The sequence below is a fragment of the Cydia splendana genome, chromosome 1, assembly GCF_910591565.1.
Source record: "Cydia splendana chromosome 1, ilCydSple1.2, whole genome shotgun sequence".
NCBI lineage: Eukaryota > Metazoa > Arthropoda > Insecta > Lepidoptera > Tortricidae > Cydia > Cydia splendana.
Window position 1 is genome coordinate 22,970,131 of NC_085960.1, and position 27,490 is coordinate 22,997,620.

Consider the following 27,490-nt stretch of genomic DNA (forward strand, 5'->3'; position numbering starts at 1 on the left):
AAGGTGTTACTTTTCATTGACGGTTTTTTTGACGAGTGATGTTTTGGTTTGTGGTTAGTTTATAGTCGATTAATGGCGTTATTCGGCGTATTCCCATTTGTTTCCGCCGGACACAGATGGGAATAGGTGTTTTCATATAAATCATTTCCTCATGTATGGAGGAGGTCACGTGGGGCATGGACAAAATGGGAATACACCCGTTATTCATAAACACGCTACAAGCCTCATTTAGCTAATTCATCGTTTGTCTTAATTTATTGTTTTGACTAATGTATTTGTAAGAAAGGGATAAAAATAAATTACTAATTAGGCTTGTAATGATTTGAGAATAAGGAGGTTAATGTTTAACTTACCATTCGTCTAAAATAGCGTACACTTCACTCTCCGAATATTCGTTGATTATTACCGGCTTGTCTGTAAACAACAAGCGGGAATATTATTTAAACTCTGTTCTATTCTGTTGTACTATACAAGCCATAGGGATATTATAGTAGGTAATTGTTGATAAAATAGTTGTCTTGATTTTAGGTCATAATTGTATACATTTACTAAGGTATGTAAAATATAAGAAGAAGAAGAGGAAAAAAAAATATTCAGTATTGCTTAAAACTAATACAACACTTTTATTAATATAAAGCATAAACGTCACTGAATAGGTCTCCCCTCAGCTTGACCTGAAAGGTAACTTGACGCTGGTCTTCCGTGGAGACCTGTCCAAGCGATCGCGTCAGCACGTAAACTTAACTAACACTGGTTAAACTAATTGATAATAATAATTCACATAAATCACAAATAAATATTACTACAATTTGACCTATTAAGTATATAATAAACACTTACGCCTCACACTTAAGTGGAAAAACTTTTCCGCAAAATGTGAAATCTTTTCCTGTGTTGCTTTACATTTATAAGTACCGGGGTCCATATGACTCAGGTCATTTATTCTTAGAACGCTAGTGCTGGATCTAGGCTTATACGTGATCCTGTATTTTGCATTATTAACTGAAAAGGTAAGGAAAAATTTTAGAATAATGGTAGGACATGCCAAACATCAACGTATGACTTAAATAATGGTTTTAATAATTAAGGCTATGTTTACTAAACGTATTTTTATTTGCAAATCTTAATTGGTTAATTGAAGCGTACGACTTAAGTGAAAACCCGTTTTAAGTGAAAACATGTTTTTACTAAAAAAGGGTTTTACGTTAACACATCGACTCTTAATTTTTCCGTAAAGTGGTTGTATGACTTGTATTGTTACAATCAACCTGATAAAATAAATCATGTCGTCGCTAATTATGTTAGTACCTATACACATAGCAGATTGGAATATACATACCTATGGGCTGGCTGTCTTTATCATACCACTGAACATCTGGTACTGGTGTACCCTTGGCTTGGCAGGATAAATCAATATGATGACCTTCTTCCTCGACTAGATCTTCTTCCGATTCTTTAATTACTACTTTTTCTGGGGAAAACAAATGAGAATGAATATTAATGAAACAGTGCTAAGCAAAACATAGGTCCTACTGCGAACACCGAAGTTCGCAAATTGCGGGTATCTTTCTCTGTCACTCTAATTACACCTTAATTGGAGTAAAAGAGACTGATGCCCACAATTTGCGAACTTCGGTGTTCGTGATAGGACCTCTGACTGTCCTACGGCAAGTAGTTGCATACCTACATATAGATGGTCAAGCAAATCTTGTCAGTAGAAAAAGGCGCGAAATTTAAATTTTCTATGAGACGATATCCCTTCGCGCCTACATTTTTTAAATTTGCCGCCTTTTTCTACTGACAAGATCTGCTTGACCAACATTACTTTACTTATTTAGGAATTATTATTGAACTTTAGGTTTCTAATTTATCACAATTGTACTTATAGGTAAGCCGTCGAAAACTACGTGTTCGTAGTTTGGCGAATAAAAGTTGTTCGTTAAATTTCCCACTCCCTACTAACCCACTTTCTCTGTCTAACAAAAACATTCATCTCTTAGAAAGGAATATTCTTGTGTTCATCGTCGTGGCTATCAATTTGTCAATACATTTATTGGGTGCATTTTTACCTGTGTACAAATAAATATCTTTTACAGTAAATTATTGGCATTAAAATAATATAAGAATTATGGGAAGTCGCTTTGTGTTGCGGCAGGATTGACTGGATGGCCCATATAACCATTCCAGTCGCAGAATCACAAAGTGGTAACTAAATGTCAGATGTGTCGTAACAGAGTCCACACAATGTGTCTAGAATTGTTTCGAAACAAAGTGTCGTCGCCGTGTCTACACTTTTCCGTAACAAGGTGTCGACACATTTGTGTGCACTTTGCGTGCGGTTTGCGACTAAATCTGACAGCAAATTTGTGACAGCAAATGTCAATATAAAATACCTCTTGAAAACCAAGGTTTGTCAAACTACTATTAGTGTCTCGTGTGCTCGTAATTCTAGTAAGTCATCATGGGCAATGCAAATGATAATAATCGACCGAAACCATATAAACACCCAACACCCGTCAACCTTTTACAGAAAAGTTTTTAATGAAATTCAATAAGCTACTTAGGTCAGGCAACGAATGCTCCAAAAGTTGTAGAGGGAAATGCTCGGAACACAATTTTTGACTCCGTAACTCGGTTTGACAAGTTAGGAGGTGAACATATCAAAAGTCCCCGGCCGTAGCCCTTGAGCGGGGGGGAGAGAGGGGGCTTTGAAGGTCCCATTTTCCCGTTTTTCGATTATATCTCGGAAACTATGCATCTCAGCGACATGGCCACTTATACAAAATGAAAGTTAATTTAATTTGTTACAAGTTTATTCAGTCAATTTTTTCGATATGTTGAATAGTTTTTGAGATATCCGCCCTTGAAAGTTTATTTAGGGCTCTCAATTTTATCTTGATATATCTATATCAGTGAAGGTGCTAGGCCGTGTTTGGTATCGTTTTCGTATAAATCTGGGGTGCTGAATCCATTTAAGATATCACATTGACACCATTCCACAAAATAAAAATAAATCTTTTTAGGGTTCCGTACCTCAAAAGGAAAAAACGGAACCCTTATAGGATCACTCGTGCGTCTGTATGTATGTCCGTCTGAATACACAAAATAGTTCTTTACCTATAGATGACAGGAAAACCTACTAGAAATGTGCAGTCAAGCGCGAGTCGGACTTAATGTACGGAACCCTTAATACGCGAGTCCGACTCGCACTTGGCCGGTTTTTTTGAAACTCTTCTTGACGCTTAACCGCTGAACCGATTTCGTTGAAATTTGGTATAGAAATAGTTTGCGTCCCGGAACAGGACATAGGATAGATCTTATAACCAAAATCATCTTTTGAAGGTGTGAAAAGTGGCGTGGAAATTTGTACGGGAAATCAATAACCGCTGAACCGATTTATATGAAATTTGGGATGGTCTACATCTTTGATTTAGTTAAAAATGATGAAAAAACATGACTTCAAACCTAAACTTAAACAGTATTAACTTCAAGAAGTCAATTCTGAATTCCCCCCTACACCTCATTTCACACCTTTAAAGGATGATTTTTGAGATAACTTATTATATCCTGTCTCGGGACTCAAAATATATGTGTACCAAATTTAAATTAAAACTGTTCAGCAGTTTAAGCGTGAAGAGGAGTTTAAAAGAAAGTATTTTAATAAGTTTATATGTTTTTACTTCGGAATGGTGTCATTGTGATACCTTAACTAAATTTGGTACTGCGAATTTATACGAAAACGATACCAAAACATGGCCTCGTAGCTTTACTGTTGTAGAAGTCAAAATAAAATTGAGAGCCCTAAATTCTTATTACTTGGCCAAACTTGTGTAGAAGGAAAAGGTAAAATAAAAGTCTTCGGCAGGAATATAAGACACAAATATATTTTTTTTTGCGTTACTATTTCATTCATCAAACATAAACATACCTTGATTATACTATTCTAGTGAGATCCTCATAGATAAACAAAAACATTTACTTAAAAAATTACAAGGTCGAAATGTCACGGAACTTGTGAGAGTAGTATGTGAAAAATATAAACTTTTATGACAAAAAAAATCTGGACACAATTTAAGAATCACCCAATTGCGTCGAGGAATCATCTGTATTTTTGCTTGTTTCATTACCTCCTCGCTTCTTTTTTGTCCTTTGTATTCTGTAGCAATTTGTTAGATCTGAAAATAAAGATAACTTGCGTCGTCACGGATGTCGATTTATAGGTTTTAGGGAGTGCAGAATTCGAAAACGAGGATCATTTTATAATCCAAGATGGCGGCTACGTATTTTGTCATAAAAGTGGAATCCAAAATAGTCATCATTTTCGAAATCTGCGCCCCCTAAAACCTATAAAACGACATCCATGACGACTTTTATGACATAGTGCATGGCCGCCATCTTGGAATCCAAAATAGTCATCATTTTCGAAATCTGCGCCCCCTAAAACCTATAAAACGATATCCATGACGACTTTTATGACATAGTGCATTGCCGCCATTTTTAAATTGAAAATGTTATCATTTTCGAAATCTGCGCCCCCCAAAACCTATAAAACGACACCCATGACGACTTTTATGACGTAGTGCATGGCCGCCATTTTGGATTCCAAAATGGTCATCATTTTCGAAAGCGGGGCCCCCTAAAACCTATAAAACGACATACATGACGACTTTTATGACATAGTGCATGGCCGCCATCTTGGAATCCAAAATGGTCATCATTTTCGAAATCTGCGCCCCCTAAAACCTATAAAACGACACCCATGACGACTTTTATGACATAGTGCATGGCCGCCATTTTGGAATCCAAAATGGTTATCATTTTCTAAATCTGCGCCCCCCATAACCTATAAAACGACACCCATGACGACTTTTATGACATAGTGCATGGCCGCCATTTTGGATTTCAAAATGGTCATCATTTTCTAAATCGGGGCCCCCTAAAACCTATAAAACGACATCCATGACGACTTTTATGACATAGTGCATGGCCGCCATCTTCGAATCCAAAATAGTTATCATTTTCGAAATCTGCGCCCCCTAAAACCTATAAAACGACACCCATGACGACTTTTATGGCATAGTGCATGGCCGCCATTTTGGATTCCAAAATGGTCATCATTTTCAAAATTGGGGCCCCCTAAAACGTATAAAACGACATCCATGACGACTTTTATGACACAGTGCATGGCCGCCATTTCGGATTCCAAAATGGTCATTATTTTCGAAATCGGCACTCCCTAAAACCTATATATCGACACCCATCTCGACTTTTATGACAAAGTGTTTTGCTACCATCTGCATGCAAGACATTTCTATTATTTTTACGTACAAAAATGGCCCCCTGTCAACTTTCAATCGAGATTTAATCGATAATTTATTCGATTAATATTCAGATTAATTCAATTTCAATCTATGTTAGGTCGACTAAACTAATCGCGATTAAAATTTGAGAATTAACTTTTTTTATTCCATTAATTAGTCGAATAAACAGTTAATCGATACAGCGAGGAAATGCCGCCAGCATCCTTGGTACAATGCCTCAAGGGCCTATTTTAGATTTAAGCTAGTTATGAATTTCGTTTAGTAGTACCACTGTATATATATTGTATGTAAATAAATGACTTGTGAAGTTAATCGATTAATGCCCATCTCTGACCACGGCATTTTTACACTTTGAGAATATCTGAAAACAAATCAACACAAGGAGCCATTTTGCAAATCCAGTAACATACCAGTAACTTTGTTATTACTTTTGACAGCGCGTGTCATGTGTCAACACAGAGTCGACACAAAGTCGAAACATTGCAACTACTTTGTGACTGCAATATTTCTCAGCCTTAAACCATATTTATACATCATATTTAACAAGTTTCGTAGTATGTAAAGCGTTATTTCTGTTATTTAAGTATAGTATACGCATCGAAGTACTAAAAATGCTTCAAATAATATAGTTATGAACACAGGCACTGAGAAGTAAACAATTTCATTTCCGGCTAAACTAAAACAATGTGGTGGCGCGTTGATTATATTACACTTAGTTTATCAAATCACTCGAGCAGTTTAATTCCCCATAATAATTTAAGTCATATTGTAATATAAATGCAAACAATATATAATTACGTCTTGTAATCCGTTTTAGAGATGGCGTATTAATGTCACTTATTTTTATTTAAGTATTTTTCCATCTGACAGTTTCCATTTGACAGGAACAAAATGAACGAATGAACGAATGATTTTGGCATAAAGTAGTCGCAAACCCGAAACAATGTGTGCACACGGCGACCACACTTTATGTCACTTTGTGTCATGTGTCGACCCTTCCCCATTTCTGGTAACTGTGTCGACACGGCGACGACTCTGCGACTGGAATTGTGACCGAAACAGACGGTGTCGACACAAGATGTGTCAACACCGCGTCGTAACGGCGACTGGAAATGGTTGTATGGGGGTGCGTCTAGACGCACAATTCTGGGTACTCAAACTACAAATTACAAATTACAAGTTGTGAAAAAAGTAATTCGACGGTAATAGGTAGTTTTATTAATATCAATCTCGCTGTTATACCTATATGTATAAGTATAGACCAAAATAAATAACAAACTATAAAGTTTCATCAAATACTACTGACTAGCCAAGATTGGGATTCGATCGTCATCAATTCACTACAAGTAGGTGTTAAATATTAAAATATATCAGTACCAATAATGTATCTAGATTTACGTACCGCCCACAAAAATAGTAATATTGCCACTTAGATCCCCGGCCTTACAAATGTAGGTTCCTGAGTCAGCAAGAATCAAATTCTGTATCATCAAAGGCAAAAATGTGGGTCCGTCAGTAGTGGCACCACGAGGCTCCACATAAATCCTCTTGGCCTTGGTAGATCTCGACGGTATCTTAGCGCCAGAGGGATCATACCATTCCAGATCCTGCAAAAGAAACAGTAGTATTTGGATAGTTACTATTTAGTCATATAACAAAAAAATCTTATTTATAATGTAGTAGGTAGTCGATATTAATTTTATTCTGTCAAAATAATAGCCGCAACATCGGGATCACTGTACTGCTTTTATTGAAATTTTTGTATTTCCAGGAAAAAAATATATTTTAAATTTGAATTTTTTGAATTTGTACAAATTAGGTACCTACATTTTTTAATTGTCCTGAATGACTTGAGATGCAAAATATTATTGAATTACAGTTAAAGGCAATACTGAAAAAGTGCTTACCCCCGTTACATGTTGTCCTTCGCAGTAGATTGCTTTTTTCTCGCCGACGTTGAACGTGTTCTTCAAAGTATTTATTTTCAGGTACGGTTCATCGCTTTCTGCCGGTGCCGATGAGACTGGAAAAGATATACGGAAATCGTTAAAACCGACCAAAAATTTAAACTTTTCATAATCTGATCCGATGAGAGAAAATGCAATCGGGCTCAAGATAAACTACATCATTTCTCATAACCAGTACAACAAATAGTGCAAAATGAGCGGTCTCTTTCAAATAAGTAAATAGGTACACAAGAAATAAATCGTTTTGACGGTTATTGCGCCGATGAGTAACGAAGCTTGAAAACCTTTCATTTTACCAGATTTTACATAACGTTCCGATATACCTTCTTTCTCATTTCTTTACCTATGTAGGGCATATTCGTAGCTACATACATAAAATAATACTTCACACAATTTAAGTAGATATTATTTGGGACACCTCATAAAATTTCCTAACAAATTTTAAAAGTATAGTCTCAACTAGAAGAAAGCTTGCTTAAGTAGAGTAGATGAGAAAAAAAATAGAAGTGGAAGCAACTTATCAAGTGGAACAGGCTGGGATCAAGATGCTGTCCCCTTTTACCCACTTTTGTGTAGTATTTGCCTAGTTTTTCACTGTTTTTAGAAAAATGATTACCTGAGATACAAAAAAAAAAATTCAAGAATTCTCCACATCTTTTTTTGTGTTTTTTAGTAAATATCTTGGCGTTTAACAAGATATTCGTAAACAAAACTCTCATAGGTCCTCAAATGTAGGTATACTTAGATAACCCATTATATTTACATCTATAGCAAGATATTTAAAGACGAATTAAAAACCAACATCTGCTCCTGAAACCAACCGAATGAAAGAGACGAGGGGCATATTACACTTGGTCAGAGGTTGTGACGTGACTACCATAACAATAAATACTAGGTAAAATAGACTTATTTCTACAGAGTATTTTAATATATATTTATCGTAATTTCTTCAGTCATTTTGGACCAAGGCTTTCCTGGCGTAGCACAGCACTACCCTTAAAAGTGTATTAAAGTGTATTTTCATCTCGATCTACCTAATTGTAGAGACGTTTTCCTGGTTCCACTTTGAAAAATCGACGAACTTTAATGTAGAGTCAGACCAAGAAAGGTCTGCAGTGATTTTGATAGCCCACGCAGTGCAAGTGCGTGCAAAATTTCATAGAAGTTTGATGTTTAAAATAACACTTGCACTGCGTGGGGTATCAAAACTTTTCTTGGTCTAACACTAGTTTCTCCGAAGAAGCTCCATTACGAGTACAACAACATAAAACTTTTATTGTCTAACTCCCTTATTCATAAACGTTTACTAAAGTTGACAAGCCGATAATAATCGTTTGTCCCTTTCCGACGTATTGGTATGATGGAAAGGGACAAACGATTATTATCGGCTTGTCAACTTTAGTAAACGTTTATGAATAAGGGGGTAGTATTTCACTGTGGGTTTGCTGCAATATCTCTACATTAGAAGTGAAAAGTTCTCCTACACAAGTACACATTAGCTAAAGCACATTAAGGGCCACTTGCGCCATCCAGGGTTAGCCACTAACTCGGGGTTAACCCAGACTTACCAGTACAGTTTAACCCTGTGTTAAGTGGCAAACCCTAGATGGTGCAAATGGCCCAACGTTTTTGTTTGAAGAAACGTCACTTTTGACACTGACATATATGTATAATCCATATCGTATCTAGACGTAATATTTGACGTATCTTAAAGTTCGAATCGGGCCGTCAATCAATTATTTTGAGAAATACAAAATTATTCTAAATATATTAGGCACTCATAATATATTGAGTTTATAAAGTACGAGTATGTTAGTTTGCACTGTACCTGTTGTAATATTTTCATAAAAAAAACTCTTTATTCATCTAACAACTAAAGAACCTACTAACAAACTTACAGAAGTCAACCGGCCTGAAAGAATCTTTTTATAAAGTTAATAAGTATCTTCTTGTGAGACGGGCAGTCGGGCACTCTATAGTAAAAGTTGTTGCTCGACGTCAATAAGTCCACAACTTCAAATTATACGAGCTCCACAGCTATTACGTGAAAAATATTTAATTAAAAAATATTTATAGGTTACTCGATAACTTTTGGGTCATAAAAAAAATTAGTTGTATAAAACTTGTCCCCAAAATATAACCACTACAAGATACACAAATGTAATCCGGTTCTTCAGTCAAAACAACAATAAACTTTTTATTCCTTTTCGTAGTAGGTGAATATATGTAAATAAACTTAACAACATTGTTTAATCGTGTCACAAGAATGAGTTAATTGTTATACCCAGAACAAACTAACTCATGGTCATAGGTCGACCCTAAACGCTGGGTTGGACGCGGTAATTGCGTGAATAGTACACACAAAAATGTCCTATAATCAGTGATAGTACATTTTCCAGCATTTTTGGTGCAGCAGAGTGGTGTTAACGGAATTGGTATAGATAATTTCAACTGAAATGGTAAATTAAGGTTAATATTAACGTAATTAACCAATCACTAGGGTTGAAATTATTTATACCAATTCCGTTAACACCACCCCGCTGCACCAAATCGATTCGCGTGGTGTTAACGGAATTGGTATAGATACTAATTTCAACTGAAATGGTAAATTAAGGTTAATATCAACGTAATAAATGCTTATTAATCATTAGGGTTGAAATTATTTATACCAACGTTAACAACACTTCGTGCACCAAAAATGCTGGAAAATGTACGATGCTGCTCCCTGCTCATAATATATCTTAAAGTGTGTGTTTTTTTTATGTACCATACCTAATGTTTTACGCCAAATAACCTTTATGTATTCTATTTTTCTATTCTTTCGATATGATTTTATTATAAACAGGTACATTTTAAGTCTGAAAAAAGTTGTGTCTATGCAACCCGTGAACTAAAAAAAAAAACCCGAACTGAAATACAAAGGCTTGTTATGTTACCCTTTTTAGGTTGTGACAATCTTATTACACGCAAAATGTTAAACGTATTTAAATTTCCTTAGACACTAATTGTATTCGCGGGGATCACGTCAGAACTTCATTTAAGTAGCTACATTACCAACATAACTAAGTCTGAGTGGAACGTCATCTTATTTGAAACTTGTGAAGTTTTGTTTTTGACGGTAAAATTATTGAATTATTTGGTGCTTCGTTTGACAGTTCAATGGAAACTTTGAGAAACTTATGTAGAAAGACCCTGCACTTTTTAATGGATTATTCAGGGAATCTGTTCCGTGGCTTATATTTTTGACAACTTATTGTATCTTTGTTAGCTACGTATTATTTCTATGATAATCATAAGTATTAGTATTAATTTTAGGATAAGTATGTATGTATAGGTCGATATTTGTGTAATATATATGTTTTTTTCCGTACCGTAAGTAATTTTTCATTTCTCATGCTCTGAAAGAGGGTCATTGTTGTTCTAAAAGGTGTGCAGAAAATAATACGCTTCTGCACTAGAGCATTTTAGGTTCCAAGTACGATTTTTTTTACAATAAGCAATTGAAATTAGCAAAGGGCGGAATTGCTCATGGCAAAAACGTCAATAGAGTTGAAACGTTGAATTTTATCGACTTTTTCAGCTATCGATATAAGTTCAGTCACCTTTTACATTTCTGACTTTAACATTAACCCCTTTGATTAGCTAGTTGACTAGCTAGTTTTAATAATGTAGTACTAAGTTAAGTAGTTTTTAAAATTATCGTTTTATATTGTCTTTTATTTAAATGTTATTCCGTAATGTTCATATGAAGTGCATGATTTGAGGTTTAGTTTTGTTAATAAATAAATAAAGATACGCTAGGTAAATATAATTTCAGTTTATTCGATAGTCGATAAAATTCAACGTTCCAACTCTATTGACGTTTGATTTTTGCCATGAGCAATTCCGCCCTCTGGAAATTAGGGTATAAATGGATTTGTTATACAATTTCCATTTTGATATTTAACTTCCCATTCCATAAATAACGATAGTTTTGCCTAAATTGTTAATTGAAAGTACCCTCAAAAAATTATACTTAGTCATGTTTTTATAAAAAAGACATGCATTTTACTTTCCTCGTATTCGAAATGAAAAGTAGAGTGTTTAACTCGGGTGAAAGGCATCATTTCAGCCTCGGAATGTCGGCGCTCTCACTGCGTTCGAGCGCCAAACTACTTCGGCAGAAATGAGTGGTGCCTTTCTTCCCTTGGTTAACAATCTACTATTACTGTATTAGATTCAACGAATCAACACAGAGCAGAATAAGCGTTCAGGTAGGTAGGTAATAATTAAAATAACATTTTACAACTTTCTGCGCAGAATGTTAGTAAAGCACCAGTCGATCGCTGCTACTACTAGGTACTGTTAGTTATTTTTAAATAAAACCGAGGAGAATCCGCTTTCCCGCTTTAATACGAGTAGAATTAGGATTCACCGAGAATGTTAAGCACGAATCACCCAAGTGAATTTGTTTCAAACTCGTTTTGGATCCCAACAAACAAATGACTGTGGTTCTTTCACAAAGTCGAGAAAATACAATTTTACATGGAGAGAAATACTTTATTTCGTAACTTTGAGCCAACGTTGTGCATACATTTTCGTGTTTTATGTGACTTAGGTGGTAAAGGGAGCAAAAGTTGGCCTGGCTAATAGGATGCCGCGTCCAGTTCGAATCAATGATTTGATTGAGGACCTTAAGGGCTACTGATTTGACCTTCCTGTATGTTCACTTGTTCAGCCAAAATTAATAGTTTTGAAAAAATCATTGCAATTGGCCTCTATACATTGAAAACTAACCCTCGACGTCCGTTTTCGTGTGTCCGGTAGGCTTATTACCGCTAGACTATCCGCTCAACAACTAACGTAGGTACATGCCATTCGAAAACGCATTGAAGCGCAGTAGGTAGATGTTGTGATTGATTGATTAATGGGTTCTTGTGGGTATCGCTAGATGTTTTATTTAATAACATATAAGGAAATTCCATCATAATACGCTTTCATTTCAAGTTAAGGAAAACGGGTTTATGGAAAATCGGAAAATATTAAGCCATATGCATTTCCATTCTCCTCTCTTCGCGTAACACGTACATTTTCCGCCCCTTCATTTCACCTTTTTGACCTTTACGCCCTTTAAAACGATATGATAGAAATATTTGCCGCAGATGGGTAAATCTCGATAGCATCGTTTAACTTTAGAGGGTGGCACGAGTCACACATTCGGGACTTAGGCCGAAATGTTTATTTTTCTCTTTAATTAAAAATTGGTTATTTCTATAAATTTTATGACGGTCCCAGGCAATACAAACATACATACATATTACGTATAATGCTGGAAATTGTGATGATAATTATTATTGTGTATTATTATATGTTTAGTACCTAATCCTTCGAGTTGGCGCTTCGCTTGTGACGAGGTGCGGTTGAAGCGACCAATAAGACTCTCTTAATAAATCATCTTGACAGGTATTGCTTCGCACCTCGAGCGTTGCGTAATTACACCGAGAAGAGTTTTGTTTAACAAGTGCTTAATAACGACTAAAAGGAACTCGCATGATCTTCAGTTGAGGTTTGTTTTCAACATTTGTCATAAAGGATGTTTATTCTAAAAGTTGGCAAAATAATTAACTGAAACTATAAAAAGACATAATGGTCAATTGTACATTTTATTAAATTACCGACATGTTTAATTGCCTGCCTAAAATATGCTTTATTCTTAAGTAAGTATTAAAATTGACCATTTTTACAAGTTTTTATTTAACGTGCCCTGCTACTTAGTGTGGTTCTTTAGGGCTAGGTGGTTTATAAGTATTTGACCCTCTTCCCGATTAAGCTGAAATTTTGCATTACATACATATGTAAATCGGATGACAATGCATATAATGCATAACATTTATGAGATACAGGATGTTGCCATGGGAACTCTGTGACAAAACAACGGAAAGTAACTGTGTTTGGGGTTGTTAAATTGTCTCAATGAATATTAGTTGTCTTTGGAAAGAAAATTACAGTCAGCGATAAAAAATTGTACCAAAAATGATTTTTTTGCCAAAAACTTATTATAAATCTAGAGCTAAAACATCTCTGGAATATTTCATAACAATCATAACAGAAACTACAGCGACGTCTTAGAAATAAAGCTCCCTTCTTTACTGAGGTATTTAAAATAACTGGTTATTTCTCTGAGCATTCAGGCCACGTACTGTTTTTTCATTATTTACGCCATGAACAGCAAAGACCGTGAAAAGGATCTTGTTTCGTCCTCGGCTCGTTTATCATCAGAAAAAAAAAGTTCAAAGTATTCCGTTTATTCCGTTTGTCGGTAGTTTATTTCGAATGCTTAAATATTAGTTTTTTTTGTTATCTTTTCTTTGGCTTTTTCTTATACTATGTGGGAGTCAATTGACTAGAAAAAAATATGGGTCTATATTATACTTGAATATGCTGGGAGCAAAGGCAAAATTAATGTAGGCATGTAGTTAAATATATGTACTTACAAGATTCGAAATCAAAGTTTAAAAGCAATTAAAACGTTACTATATTAGCTATTGACATTTTTAAACAAAATAATGTACATATCTTGAATATTTAAGTGCGAAAGAGCATTACAAGTTTAATGATTTGAAGATTTTCGAAGTATGCAATTTTGAAATTAGATAAGTACTATTACAATTTGGTAAATCTATATAAGTATATACTCATAGTGTAAGATTACTCAAAATTAACTACTTATTCATCATGCACTTAACTTCAGGTCTGATCATAAAATAGGAAGTTAAATTACTTTATTAATGTAGACAAGCTTCAAATTGAAGTCGAGTTTTGATTGCAAACTTTTGACGTTGCGTTGCGAATAACTTCAATCAATTTCAGGGAAGTTATGTTTTGACTAAAGTTGAACGTATCTAATTTTCCGTAGATATTAGGGCTTTTATGACTTGAAAGCAAAATTAGTTTGTATCATGTCAGGCGCGTTCAAGAATTTGAAGATTTGAAGTTGAGAATTATCCATCAGTTTTATTACAAAATATACAGTCTCAGTCACAAATTTAAGCAAAAAATGTTCAAAACATTAGCTACGCACGTATGTAATGTAATACTTATGTAATAATCCTTTATTTCAGACAGTAAATTGCATTATTTTTCTACAGAATTGCGTTTTTTTTTTCTGTCTGTCTCCCATTTATTGGCAAAGGCCTCCTCCAACCTTCTCCATTCCTCTCTATCCTTGGCAACTCTCGTCCATGTGGTTCCTGCTGTGGCTTTGATGTCGTCCACCCACGCACGTATGTGGAGCTTTTTAATTCGAGTAAAGGATGACACACTCTAGACCGGGCCGGGGCCGAGCCGGAGCTTCCGTCGCTTCGTTTTCTATGGAAAGCACCACGTGATCACCGATCAGCCGTCATAGAAAATTACATGTCGGACGCCTCGGCCTCGGAGTCACCCTTAAAGCTGTTCTTTTTCATTTTGCTATTCTATCAATATTATTGTGTGAGCGACGCAAAGCATTTCTTCCTATTTTACCATTTAGATATCTAAGTACTTACCTTACTTTTCACAAACAACCTACTCTTCCTCTTTATATTTTTCTTTTAGAGGTATCCAATTAACATGACTGAATAGGTGATTATGAAAGGGAGTGTCGGACTGTCAATAAGGTGATTTGACAACAAAGACGCACAGCGTACACGTTGTTTACCACCGCAAGGATCACTTTACCTAACAAGCATAATGGATGATTTGACATCTTGACATAATAGTACATTTCAATGCAAGTGTGGAAAGTGTGTTATTATTTACGAGTCCCGAGATGTCTTTTATGAGCCGTAGGCGAATAAAAGACACGGGACAAGTAAATAATAACACTTCCACACGTACATTGAACGACGTTTTGACATTGGAAATGTCTTTTCGTTCGCTCCAGTATACGGTCCGATTTCACGAAAAAGTGCGATCCCCTTATATCTCGGAAAGTTGTGAAGATATGATATTAAAAAATAGGCTCAAAAGAGGCATAATCACGAGAGCTGTAAGGCGCAAAAATAATTATTCGAGAAAGTCAAAAACAAAAAAAGTTATGGTCGAAATAGTGAAAATAAAATTCAATTTTTTCCGAATTTTTGATTTTGGTGCTCGATAATTTGGAAACGAAGAATGATATCAAAAATTTGAGAAAAACGGCTCTGGACAATTTAGTCAGCTACAATTTGAGCCTAAAACAAAGACGATCGGGTTAAGGGTTTGCCCTGTAGCCTAACCTTAAAATAGTCAAAAAGTCAGAAATACATTTTTCACAGGACATTTATGACTTCATGTTTCGCAGAGTTCGTTATCGGTGTTTGTTATGAATTATCGGGATTATGACGGCAGAATAACACTTGCACTGCGTGGGCTTTCAAAATCGCTGCAGATTTTTCTTGGTCTAACTCTATCTATCCTGTTTGAGACGAGCGTAGATAACGCACTATTCGACAATCTATGCATTCTTGTGGTGGTGGAAATAGAAATAGAGATAGAGGCAGAGGTAGAGGTAGAGGGAGAGGGAGAGGGAGAGGGAGAGGGAGAGGGAGAGGGAGAGGGAGAGGGAGAGGGAGAGGGAGAGGGAGAGGGAGAGGGAGAGGGAGAGGGAGAGGGAGAGGGAGAGGGAGAGGGAGAGGGAGAGGGAGAGGGAGAGGGAGAGGGAGAGGGAGAGGGAGAGGGAGAGGGAGAGGGAGAGGGAGAGGGAGAGGGAGAGGGAGAGGGAGAGGGAGAGGGAGAGGGAGAGGGAGAGGGAGAGGGAGAGGGAGAGGGAGAGGGAGAGGGAGAGGGAGAGGGAGAGGGAGAGGGAGAGGGAGAGGGAGAGGGAGAGGGAGAGGGAGAGGGAGAGGGAGAGGGAGAGGGAGAGGGAGAGGGAGAGGGAGAGGGAGAGGGAGAGGGAGAGGGAGAGGGAGAGGGAGAGGGAGAGGGAGAGGGAGAGGGAGAGGGAGAGGGAGAGGGAGAGGGAGAGGGAGAGGGAGAGGGAGAGGGAGAGGGAGAGGGAGAGGGAGAGGGAGAGGGAGAGGGAGAGGGAGAGGGAGAGGGAGAGGGAGAGGGAGAGGGAGAGGGAGAGGGAGAGGGAGAGGGAGAGGGAGAGGGAGAGGGAGAGGGAGAGGGAGAGGGAGAGGGAGAGGGAGAGGGAGAGGGAGAGGGAGAGGGAGAGGGAGAGGGAGAGGGAGAGGGAGAGGGAGAGGGAGAGGGAGAGGGAGAGGGAGAGGGAGAGGGAGAGGGAGAGGGAGAGGGAGAGGGAGAGGGAGAGGGGGGTGTTCACATGCGTTATGTCCAGGATACTTGTGTTAGTCTAAGAATTAAATAATTATCATTCAACGTTGTAGTTTTATTTTGTAACTTTTTCCTTATCCAGACTTTCTCGTCGCTCAGCGACTATATTTTTTCGAATTCCGTAGATTCATTTCCAATGTGCTCGATAGTCGTGTGAGGCACGAAATCTGTGAATTTTTTAATACGTTTGCGAAAAAATCAAAATAAAACAAATATTGGTTACATGATTTAAGTACATGAGTATTAACACTTACAGTTACGAATTTGCCCTTGAACTTGAATGATATTGTATATTATACAGCACTATAAATTACGTTCAGCGTTGATTTACATTGCAAAAATTAACCACATTAACTCATGTCATACAAAAACACTCTTACAGTTGCAATTTAAGTTAATTATTTTGATACAACTAAATTTTCAGTCAAAATGGCGGGCGCCGGTTTCACTTTTTAATTTTTCATTTTTTCTGTTAACGACAGCCAACGTGGCAATGATAGTTCCATTCAGCCAAATAATAAAAAAAAAATTAGTGAAACATGGTATTAAATAACGTTTTATTTATATAATAACTAACTATCTTGTAACAATACTTTTTGTACGTAATAAATGTTTAATGGCAAAATTAAAATTATATAAAGTTTTTGAACATCTAAACTCTTTGGTGTGGACCTATCGGTTACGGTCAGAATTACGTAAATTTAAAAAAGGTGGAAAAGTAAAAAGCACTAGTTCGCAAAAAACAACTTTGCGAACGCTAAACAGCTACTTAAAGTAGCACTTTTTGAGCAACTGTATTAAAAAGGATATGTAAAATTTCAGTAGGTATTTATTGAGCTTTTACGAGTACCAACAGGTATACAGGGTAGAATTAAAAAAATTAGTAGGCACTGAAGCCAGCTACTTGATCTCGTGCTGCTACGCAAAAATTGACTTAGGAGACTTTCCCTAAATTTTGAAGTAGGTGCCTAACGATGATTGGCATTTACAGATTTTGTACTAGAAAAGCCACAATTTATAGGAAACGGTTTTTCATACATGTAGTATGAAAGAAAGTTACCCAATTCATATAAATATTTGTGATACGACTTACTGCTCAAAGTCTATATTGTACTCCGCGGTACATACGTATTTATAATTAATAGCATTTGTCATAATATATGGAACAGCCGGCCGTTCCGTGTTAGATGCGTGCCGCGACTACTAAATGATGGTAACGATAATAATACAGCTACTACACATTGTAATAACTGCCTATACCTACACAAGCACATTATAGTTGTCTATTTTAAAATTTCTGGATAGGAATCTATATTTATATAAAATGATTTTTGTACATAAGTGTAGCTACGTGTTTCCGTTAGTTATTAGTTGGTACCGAAAAACTGCAAAGAATAATAGAGAATCAAACTGCAAGGTTAAACTAATTATTCTTAACGAAGTGTCAAAATAATAGAATAGAATAGAATAGAATAGAATAGAATAGATTTATTCGTAAGCACAAACAATCGGAACAGTACATAGTATAAAAGAAAACACAAATTAAGATTAAAGTGCCACGAAATGGCCCCATCTCAGCATGTTGCTGGTGGCTTCCAGCGCTGATCTTCCGATGAGACCATCAAGTGAGAATGCGCCAGTAGCTGTATCAAGTGACTATGAAGTTTGTATGACCGTACGGCTATCACCTGTAAACCTACGTTAGGTACCTACTGTAGTTACTTAAAAATTAAAGTTACGGATGTAGTGCATAATTATTTTCCATCGTATTTTCACGGAAACTTACGAGCGTGTCTTGCTATTTCAGTCAGTCTCGGTAAAAAAAGTACTAACATTGACTGAACAAGCATGAAAAAAACGAAATTTTCCGAGAAAATACGATGGAAAACAATTATGCACTTAATAGCTTCATTATTCTTATCAAGAATACACAACAGAACCACAACACACACCTACACACCTACCGAATTTCGTTAAAAAGTTAGAAGTGAAATACTCTTAAAGTTAAAACATTGTTTTTCGAGATATCAACAACATCGATAAGTTCTCGTTTAAATTTTGCCTATTCATTTTGTGCTGGCAGACGTAAGAAAGCGGGCGTTTATTGTTTTCCGCGCCTGTGTTTCTTGCCTACGAGGCATTTCTTCTCGAATCACGGCGAGCCCGATAAACGAATATTTATGGAAATGTGACAGCAGCATGCCCATTAGAGACCGTACAACTCGGTTAGCTATTTCATACAATCACTATTAACATGCCTTATTTCCTGGAAATGTTCTTTTGAATGGGTTTCTCACGTCGTGAGCCATAGTATTGGTATAACGGCTTAGAAAATATTATGATATGGATACATGGAAGAAGAAGAGAAAATACTAACCTAAATAAATGCTATTTTACAATTTGTAATGCCCGCATTTTCTTCGTAAAGTAAATAATAAACACTGGAAGTGCCCAATTTTTTTAACTACTTTGAAGTAGTATATAAAATTAAATTAAAAAAGTTTTAAGTTAAACGGTTTTATTTTAATCAGAAAGTGTACCAAAAACTAGAAAATAAAAATTATTATACTAATCGGAGTCCTCCGGAGAGTTGATTTACAGTTAGTATTTTCAGTGCTCAAACACAGAACAATGGTACAAGTGTCTTTATTGCGAAGGCCGAAGGCCGAGCTCGGCGTAGGGACGAAAGCCCGAAGCGTCCGGGAGGTTATTACTCAAACACAGAACTAAAGTATAAGTGTCTAAATGCGAAGGCCGAAGGTCGAGCTCCGCGCAGGGCCGAAGGCCCGATGTGTCCGGAAGATTAGTGCGCAAACACAGAACATTAGTACATGTGTCCTAATGCGAAGGCCAAAGGCCGAGCTCCGCGTAGGGCCGAAGGCCCGAAGCGTCCGAGAGATTAATACCTATACTCAAACACAGAACTATAGTATAAATGTCTAAATGCGAAGGCCGAAGGCCGAGCTCCGCGTAAGGCCGAAGGCCCGAAGCGTCCGGCAGCTTAATGCTCAAATACAGAACAATAGTACAAGTATCTCAATGCGAATGCCGAAAGCCGAGCTCCGACTTCCGCGTAAGGTCGAAGGCCCGAAGCGTCCGGAATGTTAGTGCTAAACACAGAACTTAACTTTCTTCGGCACCCTCATACTAAAATTATTACTTGGAACTTCGCATATTTTCCAAGCTAGGGGTTCGTGTGGGCAGGCCACCTTGCATCATCACGGATGAGGAGTTGGAGGTCATTATTAAATGCAATCGCCCCTGCCGAATACTTCAAATCCTACTTTGAAATCAGCACTTTATCAATCTTGTTGGTTAAGGCAGGCAGTAACCCTGCAGCATCAGAACTTATGAGTTGAAGGTCATTATGCAACGTAGACGTCACTACCTAAAACTTACAGCACTATTTTAAAATTTACACAATCACCAACCGGCAATTATGGTAGGCATTTAGGTACCTTGCGTCATCACGACTGAGGAGTTGAAGGTAAATATTAGATGCAAATGCCACTGCCAATACTTTAAATCCTACTTTGAAATCAGAACTTTATCAATCGTGGCGATTAAGGCAGGCAGTAACCTTGCAGCATCAGAACTGATGAGTTGGGAGGTCAATATGAAACGGAAATGCCTCTACCTAAAACTTAGCGCACTACTTTAGAATTGACACATTCACCAACTGGCAGGATATTTTCTTATGGATGTTTTCTATTTATATAAATACAAACAATAATGTATTACATATATATATACCTGTCATCGTTTAGTAAATAAGTAGGTGTACAACACAAACCTTCCTGAGCTTTCTGCGGTACTAGGTCGATCTGCGTAAAAAATTCCTATAACATTTATTTTTTACAAGCTTTTATTTAGTTTCACCTGTCCCGTTGTCTGTCTGTCGGTCTGTAATCAAATCTTGCAAGTTAAATTTGATCCACTTCCCGGTTTCCGATTGAGCTGAAATTTTGCATGCATGTATAAATCGGATGACAATGCAATATTATTATGACATAGAGACAGGAGGTAGCCATAGGAACTCGGTGATAAAATAACAAAACGTAATTGTGTTTATGGTTGTTAGAATTGTCTCGTTGGGTATTAGTTGACTGTGGAAAGAAAAGTACAGTCAGCGATAAAAGCTTGTACCAAAAATTTAATTTTTGCCAAAAACTTATTTATCATAACCTTAATAGCTCCGTTTTTCGTCAAGCATTTTTTTCGTTGCCTCACCGAAGTCACCAAGGCTGCCCTATAATATAAAGTCATTTAATATACGAACACCTGTTCTGCCGTTTATTTGAAGCCCTTCATTGCTTACTTTAGCATAATTAAGGAAAATCCATCAAAGTTCCCCTATTAATTTCACACGCCATTAAATATTGGGATCGTTAGCGGCTTCACTACACTCCCTCTGGAATTAAACAAAAAGTTTATTCATGTTACCAGGTAAAACATTATAAACTCACAAAATAAACTGATTATAAATTAATTTCAAAAAATGCATACGGAACTGTATGTTTTCCATAGACGTAAATATTTCTAAAGCAATCTTTTGACATATTATCCATTACTAGCGACCCGCCCGTTGTCAGTAAATCCGTTGAGTAGTTTTTGAGGAACTTTGTTTTATAAGGTGTAGTGATAGCATCCCAAGTCCCAGAGGCATTGCAGTTTTGAGTTTGGAACCTTCTCTATTTAAAAGGACAAGTACATATATTATGTGAACGCACCTTTATTTCGTTGGTCAAGCCAAGCTTTAATGTCTTTTGTCAGTAATATGTGATTGGGTTAGTATGTGGTGTGTCGTACAATTTTTAGATTTAAAGTAATTCAATAAACAGTAAGTCTGATTTTATTAATAGGTAATCTAAAACTGTCGACTATTCACATGGTTTTAATAAGATAAGATAAAGATAAGATAAGATAAAATTTATTTCATTGAAAAATATCCAAAAATTAAAACAATCATAATACGCTTAAATAGTTACTTAAATATTATAAATGTACAATCATGGTTTAGAAAAAAAACATAAAATAAAAAATCTTGTAAGCAAAAATTGTAACTGGCTCTAACATATTTAACATCAATACCTAAACTAAGTAACTTAATACTTGTATCTTAGATATTTCGTGTTAGTAGGTCAATGTAGTGTAAGTTAGGTGCTTATTGTGCAAAAACAATAAAGATGAAATAGTATAAGAACATAGATAAATAACAGTGAATTAAAACATTCAACTTTGACAATACAGGGTGATTCATGAGACGTGAGCAGGACTAATCCTGCACACTCCGTAACTGATAATTGATCGATCACCGTCGTATTTAGGTGAAACAACCACACTTTTTCCTATTTTTTAACTTTTTGGTGAGGGCAAATTTAATCCTCTACAATCATGGTCACCCTACAAGACCTAATTAATAAGTATAAAACCTCTTAACTTTTTGATTACGAAGAAAATAGACTGTCAAACTTGAGTGAGATACGAGTTTTCAAAAGTAATCAGACCGCGATGACAGTGATGACATTCAATTTGACACAGAATAGCGGTAGTTTAGTATTCTAATTCTAGGGTGACCACGCATGTCGTAAATAAATTAATAACTTTTTTTTCAACACGACTAGAAAATTAACGTTAACCTCACTAATACTGATACGAAAGTGTTGCTTATAATTTACGAAATGCGCAGTATTAGTCCTGCTCACGTCTCTTGAATCACCCTGTATAGTAGTGACGTAGTGAGGCGTTTTAGGCGCCCTCATAGTCTATGTTATTTAAATGTCTTATTTGGGCACTTTTTTTCGCTGGGCACTGCTCATCTCCGGTTTTGTGGTCGGATGATTTTTTGAAACGCATACACGTAGCGCATTTCGGATGTTCAGACAGTTTAGTGGATTCTTTGATGGTGTGTCCTGATAATCCGCAGTGACTGCATATGGATTCAGCTTCCCTGCAGTACTTGGCAGAATGTCCGTAGAGCTGGCATTTGTAACATCTACTCAAGAGAGTGTAATCTCGTGCAGGGCAGGAAGTCCAGTTGATAAATACGCGTTGTTGTTGAATGAGTGTCCGTCTTACTTCGGCTGAGCATTCTAATATATAATTGCATGTGGCTAGGTCCTTTTTGCCAGATTTATGGCTTAGTTTGATCGAGCTCATGAAAGTTTCTCTAGAAATATTTGGATGCTATGTGGATGTCCTCGCTAGACTTAGGGTAGGGTCTCCGTAGGGTAAATTACAATAGAGTTGGTCTTGATAGGTACTATAGATGAGTTGTTACCTGTTCTCACCAATGTGCCTCATGTAATGTCTCATAAATGTAGCTCATATAAAATAGGAAACGGCTCGTAGGAAAGCGGACCCTGGCAAAGGCAGGGATAACGCTAGGTAGAAGAAGAAGAAATGTAGCTCATATAATAGTAAGTAAAGAGGAAAGCTTTGAAAATAACATAGGATTTGGTGTAAATGACCATGAACATCGTGGGTATTTGCAGTGACGTGGCAGAGTCAACACTGGCTACGCAGCCGGTAACGGAGCGGCGGCGCGGTGGCATCAACCACCTAATTAATGGGATAATGGGTCACGCGAACAGCATAAGGCTCAGGGTCACTCGAAACATGGTTAAAATTGGACACATTTCGTTTTAATGGCTACGGGTATGTAGTCGTCGGTGTTTTCTAGATATATATTCTCAGAGGCGTATTTACAAATTTGGCGCCCCGGGCCATTTTGATTTGCCGCCCCCCTTCATCAGTGACGATAAAGTATTTTATTTAAGAAAAAAAAACCTGCAACATGTACCTTTGGGGCGTGAAATAAAAAAAAACTAAACATTTACCATTTACTCACATAGGCATTTACATTGTTTTCCTATGTACAAATTGGTTGACAAAATCATCAATAACGCTGTCGTAATTTAAAACGTTTGTCAGCTCAGCGTCTATATTAAGAAGAGCTAAGCTATTCAGGCGCTCTCCGCTGATAGTGGAACGTAGATATTTTTTTATTCTTTTGAGTGCAGAAAGGTGACGTCACTAATGTCACTATTCTAGATACAGATTTATATGGGCCGTTTTTGTCACTCAATGACGATGCGACCTCGTTATATTTGCCTGATCTGATCGGTGACCGGTGGGTACTGCTGGGTTTTGGCCATTGAGAATCAAGGTGAGATATAGCAGTCAGGCTGGATATAGCTAAGGAGTTCGGTCGGGTCTGGCATCGAGTCTGCTCGAGGGACTATATGTTATACAAATGGATCGCTAGCTTTCACATGAGCCGTATAGTAGACGGAAGCTGCTCCAATAGTGTGGACATTACCTCTGGCGTTGCACTAGGTTCTGTGCTGTCATCGCTGCATATCAATGATAATCATTGCTATGCAGACGACAGTAGTAGGGATGCGTATTACACAGGCCGTACCATTATCCCTCATTCTGTGGTGCTGGAAAGTCATGAAAAGTATTGTATTTGTATCTGATATCGAGAGCACTCTATCTGTACTGAGTTTCGGCATGGGATCGGAACAATTTAGTGAGATTCAATACCACGAAGACACAAGAACCGCCCGTATGTATATAGTCAGATGGGTAACAAATAATGTTAGGTACGTACGTGAAAACGCGAGCGTAGCGAGCGCGAAATTTTTTCGAGAAAATAGTAGGTACATTTTTAGGGTTTCGTACTTTAAAAGAAAAAAAACGGAACCCATATAAGATCACTTTGTTGTCCGTCCGGCCGTCTGTCTGTCTCAATATAAGGGTCTTGACATGACAGAGGGCGGCAAAATCGACAAGGCTTGTTATTTAAATTTTACAAATAAATAGGGGAGCGACAAAATTCTGGTCGACCCTATCTGAACAGCTAATAAAATATTTTTTTGACCCAAATTTGCCGCCCTCTAAAATCTGCCGCCATAGGATTCAGCCTACTCAGCCTAGTGGTAAATCCGGCACTGCGCCGTACTAATACTTCTTGAACGAAAATGTTGCTTAATTTAGGTACTTGTTGGTAGATATTTTTAGCAATTGGTGGGGTTTGAAGCGTTCGTTTGTTTATTAATTTAAATGTCAATTAAAATATAATAAAAAATATAGCTAATTTTGATTATAAAAGGCGCCCAGAAAAAGCCGCAAGGGGGCGGCTTCGTCGCCCCCCTGCGGCCTGCCGCCCCGGGCCATGGCCCCCTTGGCCCTATGGTAAATACGCCCCTGTATATTCTTGTTCTATTTTACACCCGCACATAAGTCGTGTTTTCTAGATATATTGTTATATTTTACACACGCACAAAACTCGCATTACTTGTTTATATGTGTTCTTTATTGCTTTAAAATGAAATAATTGTCTGGGTCCATATTTAGTGACGGTTCAAAATTATAAATTAGGTACTTTTAATACGCCTTATACATATATTTTGTTGGCCACTTATACATTTGATTCTGGTTGTCAAATACACATAGATACAAATAGTGTGCTGGAAAGTACCTACTAGTATTTAAAAGCAGCATACATCAATTCAAATAAACTTATAGAAAAAATGTGTATAAGTATCGATGTTTTTTTCTTCTTAATACTGAATTTTAATTAATCAGTCGTGCAAAGTTATTATGTATTATTAGTATTACTCAATTTAACTAAGCACATATATGTCATGGGTCTTTAGATTTTTAAAAGGCTGTCTTGCGATATTTTTAGGTAAATATAAATAGATAAGATACCTACCTACCTATTCGGATTCTTCTTAATGCCCACGATACAAAATGTTTGCTAGAGCAAATATGTATCTTGTTTAATATTACTTTGCTTCAGTTGAATTTCATTGTTCGATAAAATGATGAAACAAAATAAATGTTACCTATTTTAATGGGTTTAACATTTTAAGAAGGATTAAATTTCCATTAAAACCGAGTGTACATTGTAAAATGTAATGAGCCTCACGATATTAATGAATTTTGGTAAGACAGTAATCGAGATATTAAACGTAGGTATTTTAAGGGTTCCGTACCTCAAAAGGAAAAAACGGAACCCTTATAGGATCACTTTGTTGTCCGTCCTTCTGTCCGTCCGTCCAGCCGTCCGTCTGTCTGCAATTGGTGATTTAGTAAGTAACTGCTAATTAAAATGCTTATTTACATTGTCAATAATGTACCTACTCGTAAATTTGAGTAATAAGCACAAAAAACATAATATTTGTTGCGGGGAGGAACATTACTTAACCTATTTACCTTCTTTGCACTAGCTCCTCCGGGAGACAATTATGAACCAGACGACGGCTACTTGTTTCACTGTTCCCGCCGCGTTCCTGCCCTAAGCAAGCTAACGTCTGAGGAATACCAGTGAAACTGTGACCTCGAGTTAAGTAAGTACTCAACAACTATTTATCAGCACCTATCGCAACCTCGAAATATTTTTGTCCGATGTTTCATTTGCTTCATTTCCCTGAACGCGTAGTAGTGATGTCATTTAGATATCAACCTGACTGTTATTATTCGTGCGTGCATTTCTCTCGTATTTCTTCGTACATATATTAGCGCAAGCGAGACGCATGGGCGAATGATAACAAATATTTGTTAAAATGAAAGTTCGAACTGGTCTCCTCAACGGTCCCAAACAGCTTCTATGAGATCCTTTTTTCAATTTTTTTGTAGATTTATTGTTTTTGAATACAACACGTTCGGTCAAATGACGATGTTAGCTAAAGAAACATCGGGAAAAAGATTTTTTACGATGGAATACCCCATCGTAATTTGGAGATTACTAGATTGGTTTGTTTGCGACGAACAATAGTGGGTGCAATGCATTGGGAATACAGGACCAGGTGGGTAACGTGTAATGTTCCTTTGTTAGTTAGAGCCACATATTTAATTACTTATGTATGTAACTTAACATCGGTTTCTGGCTAGCTACAGTAGCCCTAAACATTATTTTGAATGTGTATTTTCATAGTTGCCTAAAAACTTTATTAATTAACATACCATTAATTATTAAAACATAAAGTGTATTTTAATGGGTGCCCACCGTTCCTGCACGTGGAGGCCGAAATATATATGTAAAAATTGTAACCGGTTTTTATTTATCCCTGTAAAATACATTTAATGAAGGTAGGTACTCAAAAAATGTTTTGACGATGAACCATTATTTATGGTATCACCTTACGGTAGATAAATTACCGAATTGTACTTACATTATTAAATTATAAGCTCCATTGTTGCCGCTTATGACTGATGGTGAATTGAGATAATGGATTGCTACTGGCAGCGGTACCGATCGTTGCATCGCTAGTGATTTACTAATTTCATCCTAGGATCATTTTACTGGGGGCCTACTCTGATTGTAAACAGGTTATGAAGTTGATCTGGGTTTGTTATGGATATGACTTTAACCAGAAACTTCACTTTTGACACTGACGGATCATATCCTTATCGAATTCAGGTTATAAACTGTTACGAGTATTACAATTAGAATACGCCACTTGGTTTCGTTTTTTAGTTAATGACATGATTTCGTGGTTCAGGCGGAGTATGTCACTTTCTTAGGACGTCACATTCTGAGGACGTCACATTCTGAGTTCGTCACTTTCTGAGTACGTCACTTTCTGAGAACGCCACTTTCTGAGGACGTCACTTTCTGAGTTCGTCACTTTCTGAGTACGTCACTTTCTGAGAACGCCACTTTCTGAGTACGTCACTTTCTGAGTACGTCACTTTCTGAGAACGCCACTTTCTGAGTACGTCACTTTCTGAGGACGTCACTTTCTGAGAACGCCACTTTCTGAGTACGTCGCGTTTTTTAGCATAGGTACGATTTAACAGTATAATATACCTGCACGAAAAATGTATACTGCCAGCAACCAGATTAGCTGTTTGACATACGGTCGCTTTTATATCTTACATACCAATACCAATCTCTGTTTGCCTTACGCCTGA

At 36.9% G+C, this 27,490-nt stretch overlaps 1 protein-coding gene across 1 annotated transcript in view; it reads right to left on the reverse strand.

The window, feature by feature from the left end:
- The window catches only part of LOC134797444 (neural cell adhesion molecule 2-like), a 140,563-nt gene that overhangs the window by 3,677 nt on the left and 109,396 nt on the right, over positions 1–27,490 (reverse strand). The window contains exons 2-6 of the mRNA XM_063769688.1: positions 7,229–7,344; positions 6,724–6,928; positions 1,340–1,471; positions 841–1,002; positions 354–414 (exon numbers count right to left, since the gene is read on the reverse strand). Coding sequence (XP_063625758.1) covers positions 354–414; positions 841–1,002; positions 1,340–1,471; positions 6,724–6,928; positions 7,229–7,344 — 676 coding nt within the window. The remainder of the gene's footprint in view (positions 1–353; positions 415–840; positions 1,003–1,339; positions 1,472–6,723; positions 6,929–7,228; positions 7,345–27,490) is intronic.